The sequence below is a fragment of the Carcharhinus amblyrhynchos genome, chromosome 24 (genome assembly GCF_965287045.1).
Source record: "Carcharhinus amblyrhynchos chromosome 24, sCarAmb.v2.hapA, whole genome shotgun sequence".
Lineage (NCBI taxonomy): Eukaryota > Metazoa > Chordata > Chondrichthyes > Carcharhiniformes > Carcharhinidae > Carcharhinus > Carcharhinus amblyrhynchos.
In genome coordinates this window covers 2,398,037-2,409,905 of record NC_137347.1, presented here as the reverse complement: position 1 = coordinate 2,409,905, position 11,869 = coordinate 2,398,037, and the positions used below count along the sequence as shown (strand labels likewise).

At 51.0% G+C, this 11,869-nt stretch overlaps 2 protein-coding genes across 3 annotated transcripts in view; one reads left to right on the top strand and one right to left on the bottom strand.

The window, feature by feature from the left end:
• Positions 1-335: 335 nt before the first annotated feature.
• LOC145357980 (uncharacterized) lies at positions 336-9,337 on the bottom strand. 2 transcript variants are annotated; one of them, XM_080211626.1, is made up of 4 exons: positions 9,218-9,337; positions 5,911-6,038; positions 2,067-2,220; positions 336-1,623 (listed from the first exon to the last, which is right to left on the bottom strand). In XM_080211626.1, the coding sequence occupies exons 1-4, from the start codon at positions 9,242-9,244 to the stop codon at positions 1,480-1,482; spliced, it is 453 nt and encodes a 150-aa protein (XP_080067752.1). In that variant the 5' UTR covers positions 9,245-9,337; the 3' UTR covers positions 336-1,479. The 2 variants fall into 2 exon arrangements, with proteins under 2 accessions (XP_080067752.1, XP_080067754.1); XM_080211628.1 differs by lacking the exon at positions 336-1,623 and having other exon boundaries at positions 1,661-2,220.
• A 969-nt stretch (positions 9,338-10,306) lies between these two features.
• Positions 10,307-11,869, top strand: part of LOC145357897 (stromal membrane-associated protein 2-like) — a 63,581-nt gene continuing 62,018 nt past the window's right edge. Inside the window, exon 1 of the mRNA XM_080211458.1 lies at positions 10,307-10,467. Within this exon, the coding sequence (XP_080067584.1) occupies positions 10,356-10,467 (112 nt within the window). The 5' untranslated portion in view covers positions 10,307-10,355. The remainder of the gene's footprint in view (positions 10,468-11,869) is intronic.

Genomic DNA, 11,869 nt, shown 5'->3' with positions numbered 1-11,869 from the left:
TTATCTGTGGGCTTGCGGTACAGTGAGGTGCTGAGGTGACCGTCCTTGATGGAGATGCGTTTGTCCAAGAATGCAACCGATTCCGGAGAATAGTCCATGGTGAGTCTGATGGTGGGATGGAACTTGTTGATGTCATCAAATAGCTGTTTCAGTGATTGTTCACCATGAATCCAAAGGAAGAAAATGTCATCGATGTATCTAGTGTATAGCATTGGTTGAAGGTCCTGTGCAGTGAAGAGGTCTTGTTCAAACCTGTGCATGAAGATGTTGGCATATTGAGATGCAAATTTGGTCTCCATGGCTTTTCCGTGTATCTGGTTGTTGGTGGTGAAGGCTTTGTGGTCCAGGATAAAGTGGATGAGTTGTAAAATTGCATCTGGAGACTAGGAGTTGTCAGCGTTGAGTACTGAGGCAGTTGCAGCAATGCCATCATCCTGGGGATGCTGGTGTAGAGTGCTGAGACATCCATTGTGATGAGGAGTGCTCCTGGTTCAACTGCTCCATGTGTGCTGAGTTTCTGTAGGAAGTCTGCAGTGACAAGACAAAAGCTGGGTGCTCTTTGTACAATGTGTTTCAGGATGCCCTCGATGTAGCCGGAGAGGTTCTCGCACAGGGTCCCATTCGGGAGGCAGTAGAGATCTCCAACTCTCTACTACGTGTTGGACTCGGTGGGGTGAGAGCACAGAGGGTGCTCTGAAGGTCCGGATCAAAGGTCTTGATCAGAGTGTTGAGTTGACGGGTGTGTTCTTTGGTCGGATCTGTCAGGTAACTGTCTGTAGTGTTCCTCGTTGTTCAGTTGTTGGTACACTTCTTTGCAGTAATCCATTCTGTTCAGTATGACGATGGCCCCTCCTTTGTCTGCGGTTGGTCTTAGAGCGCGGATGGCTTTGCATTGTGCTTGGGTGATGTTCGAGGCTGTCTTGTGGGTGCGGCTGATGAATCTGGTGTTGACGCACCTCCTGACGGCTTAGGCATACATATCAAGTCGAGGACAGCGGCCTTCCGGAGGAGTCCAATTGGACTCTTTCGTCTTTGGTCGCCGCACTGCGGATCTCTCTGTTACGTGCTTGCGTGGATTTTCTCCGGGTGCTCCGGTTTCCTTCCACACCCCAAAGATGTGCTCTTAGGCTGATTGTCCCTAAATTAGTCTCCCCTTAATCTGGTTTCCAATGTGGAGTGCCATTAGCGTAGACAAAGGTCATGGGTAAAAGAGGGAACTCACAATCTTAAAATGGCGGCACGGGCTCGTTGGGCCGAAGGGCCTGTTTCCCGAGCTGTGTTGTTGTTCTTTTCACAGCTGGTCTGCGTCCTGAGCGCAAGTTGAGAATATGAATTCTATTTTGATTTCTGGGATGCGATATTTGCTGTAGAACTGATGTATGAGGTGGTTGAGGAATGAGAGAGAGGTGCAACGGCAATGTCTCTCAGCGGAGTCTGTGTTATAGGTTGACCTGAGTGGGTTCATGATCTGTAGTCCTTTCAGTATCTTGTCTGCTTTCTTGCATCTTTGTAGAAACTTGATGTCTGTGTCAATATGTGCAATCTTCTTGGAGATCCTCTCCACTTGGAGCCGGCAGTTTGTGGTGTCGATGGTAATCTTGATGTGGAGATGCCGGCGTTGGACTGGGGTAAACACAGAAAGAAGTCTCACAACACCAGCTTAAAGTCCAACAGGTTTATTTGATAGCAAAAGCCACTAGCTTTCAGAGTGCTGTTCCTTTATCAGCTAAGTGGGAGCTCTGTTCACAAACAAGACATAGAAAGACACAAACTCAATTTGTAAAATAATGGTTGGAATGCGAGACTTTACAGGTAATCAAGTCTTAAAGGTACAATGTGAGTGGAGAGAGCGTTAAGTACAGGTTAAAGAAATGTGTACTGTCTCCATACAGGACAGTTAGTGAGATTTTGCAAGTCCAGGCAAGTCGTTGGGGTTACAGATAGTGTGACGTGAACCCAAGATCCCGGTTGAGGCAGTCCTCATGTGAGCAGAACTTGGCTATCAGTCTCTGCTCAGCGACTCTGTGTTGTTGTGTGTCGTGAAGGTCGCCTTGGAGAACACTTACCCGAAGATCAGAGGCCGAATGCCCGTGACCGCCGAAATGTTCCCCAACAGGAAGAGAACACTCTTGCCTGGTGATTGTCGAGCGGTGTTCATTCATCTGTTGTCCTAGTACCTGCATGGTCTCCCCAATGTACCATGTCTTGGGACATCCTTTCCTGCAGCGTATCAGGTAGACAACGTTGGTCGGGAAAATGATGCAAAAGAACAGACACCAAAGAAAATTACAACACAGAAACAAACCCTTCGAATCTCCAAGCCTGCACCGACCATGCTGCCTGACTGAACTAAAATCGCCTACTCTTCCGGGGACCATATCCCTCCATTCCCATCCTATTCATGTATTTGTCAAGACAAGTTTCAAAAGTCTGAGGACATGTACCAACTGACTCAAGAACAGCTTTTTCTCTGCTGCCATCAGACCTTGTATTAAGTTGATCCTCCATACACCCTAGCTATGACTGTAACACTACATTCTGCACTCTCTCCTTTCCTACCCTATGTATGGTATTCTTTGTATAGCGCGCAAGAAACAATATTTTCACTGTACACTAATATATGTGATAGTAATAAATAAAATCAAAATCTAATCCTGGTGAATCTCCTCTGTACCTCCTCTAGTGCTATCATATTCTTCCTATAGTGAGGTGACCAGAACTGCAAACACTCCAGCTGCGGTCTAACCACGTTTTCTGTACATCTCCAACATTACCTTCTTGCTCTTATACTCCATGCCACAACTGATAAAAGCAAGTGTCCTATGTGCCTTCTCAAGTATCCTCTTCATCTGCCTTGAACAGGTGAACAAGGTGTCTCGCCATTCATTAAATATTCTCTTGTCACTTCTTCCAAAGTGTATCACCTTTGCATCAGCAGGGTTAAAAGACAGTAGGACTAGGGGGCACAGCCTCAAGATAAAGGGGGGGCGGTTTAGAACGGAGTTGAGGAGGAACTTCTTCACTCAAAGGGTGGTGAATCTCTGGAATTCTCTGCCCGTTGAAGTGGTGGAGGCTGCCTCGCTAAATATTTTTAAGAAGCGGGTTGATGGGTTTTTGATAAGAGAGGGGATTAAGGGTTATGGGGAGAGGGCGGGAAAGTGGAACTGAGCCACGACAGATCAGCCATGATCTTATTGAATGGCGGGGCAGGCTCGAAGGGCCAGATGGCCTACTCCTGCTCCTATTTCTTATGTTCTTATGTTCTTAAATACCATCTGCCACTGCTCTATCCATCTGACCAAGGCATCTATATCTTCATGTAACCTACAATCTTCTTCTTTACTATTAACCATCTGACCAATCTTTGTGTCATCTACAAACGTGCTGATCATTCCCCCACATTATCATCGATATGATTTTTGTATGTAGCAAATAAGGACCCAGTGTTGAACCTTGTGGTCTGTCACTGGACACAGGCCTCCAGTCACCCAAACAGTCTTCTACCACCACCTTTTGCTTCTTAACCAGTTTGGGATCGTTCTCACCAGGTTTCCCTGAATTCCATCTGCTTCAACCTTCTCAGTTAGTCTCCCATGTGGGACCTTGTCAAAAGCTTTGCTAAAATCCATATAAACGACAACAACTGCATTTTCCTCATCCACACAACTCAATGACATTTTCAAAAAATTCTTTCAAATTTGTTAGGCATGACCTCCCTCTGACAAAGCCATGCTGATTATCCCAAATTAACCCATAGCTTTCCCATGCTAAGTGAAGATTGGGATTGTTTTCCTTGGAACAGGGAAGGCTAGAGGAGGGGGTGACAAGATTGAGGTATACAAATTTGTGAAGGGTAGAAAGTGTGTAGACAAGAAGCAACTCTTTCCCTTGGCAAAGAGTTCAAAAACCAGGAGTGGTAGATTCAAGCTCAGTGGCAGCAGATGTAGAGTGGACGTGAGGGAAAACCTTTTTACACAGAGGTTGTGGGTGCCTGGAATTCACTGCTTGATTTGGTGGTGGAGGCAGAGAACCTAAATGCATTTAAAAAGTACCAGTAGCTGCACCTAAAGTGCTGTAAATTGCAGGGCAATGGGCAGTGTACAGGAAGGTGGAATTAGAAAGATACCTGGGTGCCTTTGGGTTAGCATGGCCAAGATGGGCTGAATGGTTCACTTCTGTGTTTTATCAGTTCTGTGTTTCTGACAGGCTTGTTCAGTTTGGTTCTATTGCTTAGCTCCTGGTTACAGAACTGTTCTCTTACTTCCTCTCTTATGAGGTTTCTCAGACTCAGAATTATGTAGCTAGCTGTTTGACACGATTTCCACATCCTTTCCCGGCTCCTTAGCCACCTTCAGGAGTTTTAAGTTGCCCTCGGCCAATGCCAGACTGCCACACGCAGTGCTTCTTTTCACCGGGTTTTCTCCTTGTTGCTTTCTCTTTCACCTTATTGCATCTGGCACCACCGCTCAGTTTGACTGCTGCCTTTAGGGAGGGTCCACAAGGGCCAACCAGTTTCCTTGCTCAGTGCTTTACCCCAACATCGCCAGGTGCTCCCGGAGGATCCACTGCACTCGATACCGCAACAGTGGAGGGGCCCAAAGCTGATGGTGAAATGAAGTTAAGTGTTGGCAGAGCACAAACAAAACGTTTTGTTTTTGGATGGTGTTACACAGGATTCCATAGTACATATGGCATAGAAACAGGCCATTCGGCCCACACAGTCCATTCCAGTGTTTATTCTTCATTCAGGCCTCCTCCTATCTTTATCTAAACCTACCATTATTACTCTCCAGTCCCTTTCTCCTCATGTTCATCTAGTTTCCCCTTATATGTATCTAAACTGTTCATTTTGAGCCATTCGCTGTAGTGATGAGTTCCACATTCCAGGGAATGTGGAACTCTGCTGAAAGAAGCTTCTTCTGAACTCCCTATTTGATTTCTTGGTGACTATTTTATATTGGTGGCCTCTAGTTCTGCTCTTCCCACAAGAGGAAACATCCTCTCTGTATCCACCCCATCAAAACCTTGTTAAAACCTTGCATAATTTTAAAAACCCTGATTTGATGACCATCAAGTATCAAGAAAAACAAGTCCCTGCCCTCCAATCCTCTCCTGATACGTAAACCCACATATTCTGGTATGATCCTTGTAAATGTTCTCTGCAGCCTCTCCACTGCCTCTATATTCTTTTTATAATATGCACAGATCTGCACACAGTGTTCTGAATGTAGGTTACGAAGGTTCAATACGGGTTTAACTTCCCGACTTTTCAATTCTATTCCTCTAGAAATAAAACCTAGTGGTTGTTTTTCTTTTTTTAAGGCCCTCGTTAACCTGTCGCTCCACTTTTAGTGATAGATGTATTTTACTCCGAGATCTCTGTGCCTTTACCCCACCCAGACTCTCAGCTCCTACGTAATAATCGGTCTCTCTATTCTTCCCACCAACGTGTACTGTCACATTGCTCTGTGCTGAACTTCAACTAACAATTATTTGCTCATTCTCCACTTTTATCAATCTCCTGGTGTAATCTGTTGCCGTTTTCCTCAGTATTGACCATTTCCTGAATTTGGCGCCATCGGCAAATTTAGAAATTGTGATTTGATCCCAAAGTCGAAATGGTTAATATAAATTGTGAAGAGCAGCGACCTCAGCTCCAATCCCACTTCCCACCCTCTTCCACTCTGAATAGTCACCCTTCACTCCCACTCTCTGCTTTTTGTATTGAAGCCAGTCTGCCACTTGTCTGCTGACACCACATTCTCTGACTTTATTCATTTGTCTATCATGGGAACCTTATCAAAGGCCTTTTGAAAGTCCAGATAAATGACATCTATTACATTTCCCTTGTCTACTCTCTCTGTTACCAGCTCAAGAATTCAGTGAGTGGGATTATCCAGCTCTTCCCACCTTTGGGGTCTACTGAAGGCCACAGCCATGCATTGGATTCCCTGGCAGAGGGATGGGTCAGCCATACAAAATGCCACAGACTTCAGCAGGGCTGGAAGATCCCATCGGCAACCAATCACAAGCCGCATCTGCAGGTGCAAAAGGGATAATTATTCCTTATTATGTTTCTCATTTTTGGATATTCTGCTATTCTCTCCTTTAGTGATGATTCCATTGATTTTCCTGCCACTGGTGTTAAGCAGACTGAGCTATAATTCCCTGGAGATGCTCTGTATTCTTTCTTAAACATAGGGATTAGCCATTCTCCAATTCTTTCTGTATTAGTGATTTCTAATGGATTATTGAGTTGTAATGCTCTGTTAACTCTTCCCCAATTGCCATGTTGCCAAGGAGCAGAAAATCAATGAGAAACAGGAGGAAACCAAGAATCCTTGCAGCAGTGAGATGAGAGGCCATTGATGTGATTCTTTAACTATAACTAAATAGAGAAAACTGTAATCAGTCAAGTGTAGTACAGTGGCATGATGGCACAGTGGTTAGCACTGCTGCTTCACGGTGCCAGGGACCCGAATTCAATTCCTGGCTTGGGTCACTGTCTGTGTGGAGTCTGCACATTCTCCCCGTGTCTGCGTGGGTTTCCTCCGCGTGCTTCGGTTTCCTCCCACAGTCTGAAAGATGTGCTGGTTAGGGTGCATTGACCTGAACAGGCGCCGGAGTGTGGCGACTAGGGGAATTGCACTGTAACTTCATTGCAGTGTTAATGTAAGCCTTACTTGTGTTGAAACTTCAGTACCACCGAACTGGACGATGTTGGAGAAGCTGAGAAAGGATGGCGTGGTCTACTGTGTCAAGGCCTGCAGACAAATTGAGGAGGCCGGGGAGGGAAGGCTTACCTCTGTCACAGCCATGTTGGGCAATATTTAATGAAAGCAATGGGGATCCAAGGCAATCCGGAGGGCCAGCAAGAGCGCTGTGTAGCCTCTTTTTGGGAGGGCTGGCTGAATTAAATGCCACTCCAGCACTTAACTAGACAGAAGCTGAAGAGGCCAGCCAAACACAGGCCTGAAGGTCTAGTAACCAGCAGCGCTACCATGGAAGCAGTGGCTGCTACTCACGCCTCAAGTCTGAGATTGTCACTGTTTCTTACATCAGAGCTAAGTGATGTTAGACGAAACACTAAGGGGTGGGAGTCGCAGGAGATGGGGGTGGAAGGGGGGCAGCATTAAGCTATTTCGAGCTGAATTTCCTCCTCTGTCTGTGTGGGTTTTCCCTCCACAGTGCAAAGGCGGGCACGTTAGGTGGATTAACAGGGGAAATAGGTGGGGCCAGAGAGATAGGGCCTGGGTAAGGTACTCTATTGGTGCAGGCTTGATAGACTGAATGGCTTCTTCTGCAATATGTGGAGATTCTATGATTCTGAGCAATATGAGTGTGTGTGTGTGTGTGTGTTTGGGGGGTGGAAGTAATTCTCAAGCCCCCGTCCTCCCAGTGCTGGATTATTCGATCAGGCGCCGAGTACCTTCTGACAAGGGAACCTCCCTGGGAGGCCAGAAGCACCCCTCACAGGTCTGTTTCTCTTACTCCGAGTAGGGCCCATTACTGAATTAAACACAGCACTGGTGGGATGAGGCCTTTAATTGGCCAATTAAGAGTCAAAATTGGCGGTGAGGCAGGAAAGGTCTCCAGGGGACATCCCACACAGGCTCAGTCAGGGTGGAAACAAGAAGGTGGTGGGGTTCATACCATCCCAGTTAAATGCCACTCCCCTAATCGCCACATGGGGTGACGATCAATCACCACCAATAAAATATAACCTGTGGTTTTGATAAGAGTGGGGTTGAATCCGAGTGGAGGGGGTGAAACACTGGGGGCAATCTGACTAGCTTGGCCTGTTGGTGAAGGGGAGGTCGTGCCTCACTAACCTGATTGAGCTTTTCGAGGAAATGACGAAGGTGATAGATGAGGGAAAGGCAGTGGATGCTGTATACATGGACTTCCCATAAGAGCCTTTAGGTATTTCATGGCAGACTGGTAATGAAAGGTGAAGTCACACAGGATCAAAGGAGAGCTGGCAAGATAGATACAGAACCAGCTTGGCCATAGAAGAGAGAGGGTAGCGGTGTAGGGGTGCTTTTCTGAATGGAAGGCTGTGACTGGTGGTGTTCCACAGGGATCAGTTCTGGGACCTTTGATGTTCCTAGTATATATAAATGGTTTGGATTAAAAGGTAGCTGGTCTGATTAATAAGTTCGCAGATGACACAAAAATTAGTGGAGTTGCAGTTGGTGAAGAGGATTGTCAGAGGATACAGCAAGCTATAGGCCGGCTGGAGACTTTGGTTGAGAAATGGCGGATGGGAGTTTAATCCAGACAAGTGTGAGATTAAGCATTTTGGAAGGTCCAATGCATGTAGAAATTATACAGTAAATGGAAGAACCCTTAGGAGTATTGCCAGGCAGAGAGATACATGTCCATCGATCACTGAAAGTGACAATGCAGGTGAATAAGGTAATCAAGAAAGCATACGGCCTGCTTGTCTTCATGGCAGGGCATTGAGTATAAAAATTGGCAGGTCATGCTGCAGTTGTATAGAACCTTAGTTAGGCCTCATTTAGAATATTGTGTACAATTCTGATCACCATAATAATGTGGATGCTTTGGAGAGGGTACAAAGGAGGTTTACCAGGATGTTGCCTGGTGTGGAGGGTATTAGCGATGAGGAGAGTTGGATAAACTCTGTTTGTTCTCACTGGATGTTGAGGGGTGACTTGATAGAAGTCGACAAGATTATGAGTGGCATGGACAGAGTGGATAGTCAGATACTCCTTCTTAGGGTAGAAAGGTCAGGTATTAGAGGACATAGGTTTAAGGTGTATGGGGAAGGGTTTAGTGGATGTGTGAGGCAAGCTTTTTACTCAAAGGGTGGTGAATGTCTGGAACGCGCTGCCCGGGGAGGTGGTGGGAACAGGTACGATTGCAGCATTTAAGGAGCAACCAGACGAATACATGAATAGGATGAGAACGGAAGGATACAAACTCTGTAAGTGCATATGATTTTAGTTTAGGGAGCCATCATGATGGGCACAGACTTGGAGGGCCGAAGGGCCAGTTCCTTTTCTTTGTTCTTCTTTGATCTTTGTGCGAAAGGTGGAAAAACCGGGTTTGGGCCTCTCGTGATATTGCCGAGCCTGAACCACCGGTGTGATTGGTCACGCGCTCAGGAAGGGCATAAGGCTGATTTTAACATCCGAATCTGAATTTTCATATTATTCGTGAGCCTGGGACACAGACCTCCCTGCTCACTTACCTTAGGGACCTCGTTGGTGAGGGTCATGTATGGTCCTTGCCAATGAGGGGGCTGGCATGGTGGCCTTGACAGTGACCCCGGGGGCCACTGAAGCCACTCCCCGGGGGTCAGGATGGGGGTAAACAGGGAGGGTGGGATAGGAGGATTTGGAGGGGATTGGTGGGGGAGGGGAGGGGATGGACTGAGGGGGAGGAGGAGGGGATGGGCTGAGGGGGAGGAGGAGGGGAGAGGGGGAGGAGGAGGGGAGAGGGGGAGGAGAGGAGGGGAGAGGGGGAGGAGGAGGGGAGAGGGGAGGAGGAGGGGAGAGGGAGGGGAGGGGGGGAGAGGGGGGGAGGGGAGAGGGGAGGAGGAGGGAGAGGGAGGGGAGGAGGAGGGGAGAGGGAGGGGAGGGGGGAGAGGGGGGAGAGGGGGGGAGGGGGGGGAGGGGAGGGGGGAGGAGGGGAAGGGGGGAGGGGGGGGAGGGGAGGGGGGAGAGAGGGGGAGGGGAGGGGGGAGAGAGGGGGGAGGGGTGGGGCGAGAGGGGGGGCGAGAGGGGGGGCGAGAGGGGGGGAGGGGGGTGAGGGGGAGGAGCGGGGGAGGGGGGTGAGGGGGAGGAGCGGGGGGAGGGGGAGGAGCGGGGGGAGGGGGAGGCGTGGGGAGAGGGGGGGAGGGGGAGGGGGAGGGGAGGGGGGAGGGGGAGAGGGGGGGAGGGGAGGAGGAGGGGAGAGGGGAGGAGGGGGGAGGGGGAGGAGGGGGAGGAGCGGGGGGAGGGGGAGGCGTGGGGAGAGGGGGGGGAGGGGGAGGGGGAGGGGGAGGGGGGGAGGAGGAGGGGAGGGGGGGGAGGGGGGGGGAGGAGGAGGGGAGGGGGGAGGGGAGGGGGGGAGGAGGAGGGGAGAGAGGGGGGGAGGGGGAGGAGCGGGGGGGGGGGGGAGGGGGGAGGGAGAGGAGGAGGAGGGGAGAGGGGAGGAGGGGGGAGGGGGGGAGGGGGAGGGGGGAGGGGAGGGAGGGGTTGGGCGGTGGGCGGTGGGGGGGCGGGTCAGTTGCCCCGACTCCACCCCGGAAGCAGTGGTTCCGGAAGTGGTGACGGTGCTGCCGGAAGTAGTGCGGGTTTCCGGTGCCGCTCTCTCTGTCTCTCACTCACTCTCTCTCGCTGCTGGAGATGGCGACCCGGGCGGAGCGGGAACGGCACCAGCGGCAGAACGAGCGGCACCATGAGCTGCTGCGGGAGATGCTGCAGGACAGCAGGGAGTGTGCGGACTGCGGCAGCAGAGGTACCGGGGCCGGGGGGGGGGGAGAGTGCTGCCTTCCTTAGCCGAATGTCCGGCACCACAGCGGGGCTCAGGGCATCGGGGAGAGAGCCTGGGGACTGGGTAATCCCGGTGTCAGTCTGGATCAGGGGGACTGGGTACTCCCGGTGTCAGTCTGGATCAGGACAGGGGGACTGGGTACTCCCGGTGTCAGTCTGGATCAGGGGGACTGGGTACTCCCGGTGTCAGTCTGGATCAGGGGGACTGGGTACTCCCGGTGTCAGTCTGGATCAGGGGGACTGGGTACTCCTGGTGTCAGTCTGGATCAGGGGGACTGGGTACTCCCGGTGTCAGTCTGGATCAGGGGGACTGGGTACTCCCGGTGTCAGTCTGGATCAGGGGGACTGGGTACTCCCGGTGTCAGTCTGGATCAGGACAGGGGGACTGGGTACTCCCGGTGTCAGTCTGGATCAGGACAGGGGGACTGGGTACTCCCGGTGTCAGTCTGGATCAGGACAGGGGGACTGGGTACTCCCGGTGTCAGTCTGGATCAGGGGGACTGGGTACTCCCGGTGTCAGTCTGGATCAGGGAGACTGGGTACTCCCGGTGTCAGTCTGGATCAGGACAGGGGGACTGGGTACTCCGGTGTCAGTCTGGATCAGGGAGACTGGGTACTCCCGGTGTCAGTCTGGATCAGGGGGTCTGGGTACTCCCGGTGTCAGTCTGGATCAGGACAGGGGGTCTGGGTACTCCCGGTGTCAGTCTGGATCAGGGGGACTGGGTACTCCCGGTGTCAGTCTGGATCAGGGGGACTGGGTACTCCCGGTGTCAGTCTGGATCAGGGGGACTGGGTACTCCCGGTGTCAGTCTGGATCAGGACAGGGGGACTGGGTACTCCCGGTGTCAGTCTGGATCAGGGAGACTGGGTACTCCCGGTGTCAGTCTGGATCAGGGGGTCTGGGTACTCCCGGTGTCAGTCTGGATCAGGACAGGGGGTCTGGGTACTCCCGGTGTCAGTCTGGATCAGGGGGACTGGGTACTCCCGGTGTCAGTTGGATCAGGGGGACTGGGTACTCCCGGTGTCAGTCTGGATCAGGGGGACTGGGTACTCCCGGTGTCATTCTGGATCAGGGGGACTGGGTACTCCCGGTGTCAGTCTGGATCAGGGGACTGGGTACTCCCGGTGTCAGTCTGGATCAGGGGGACTGGGTACTCCCGGTGTCAGTCTGGATCAGGGGGACTGGGTACTCCCGGTGTCATTCTGGATCAGGGGGACTGGGTACTCCCGGTGTCAGTCTGGATCAGGGGGACTGGGTACTCCTGTGTCAGTCTGGATCAGGGGGACTGGGTACTCCCGGTGTCAGTCTGGATCAGGACAGGGACTGGGTACTCCCGGTGTCAGTCTGATTCAGGGGGACTGGGTAC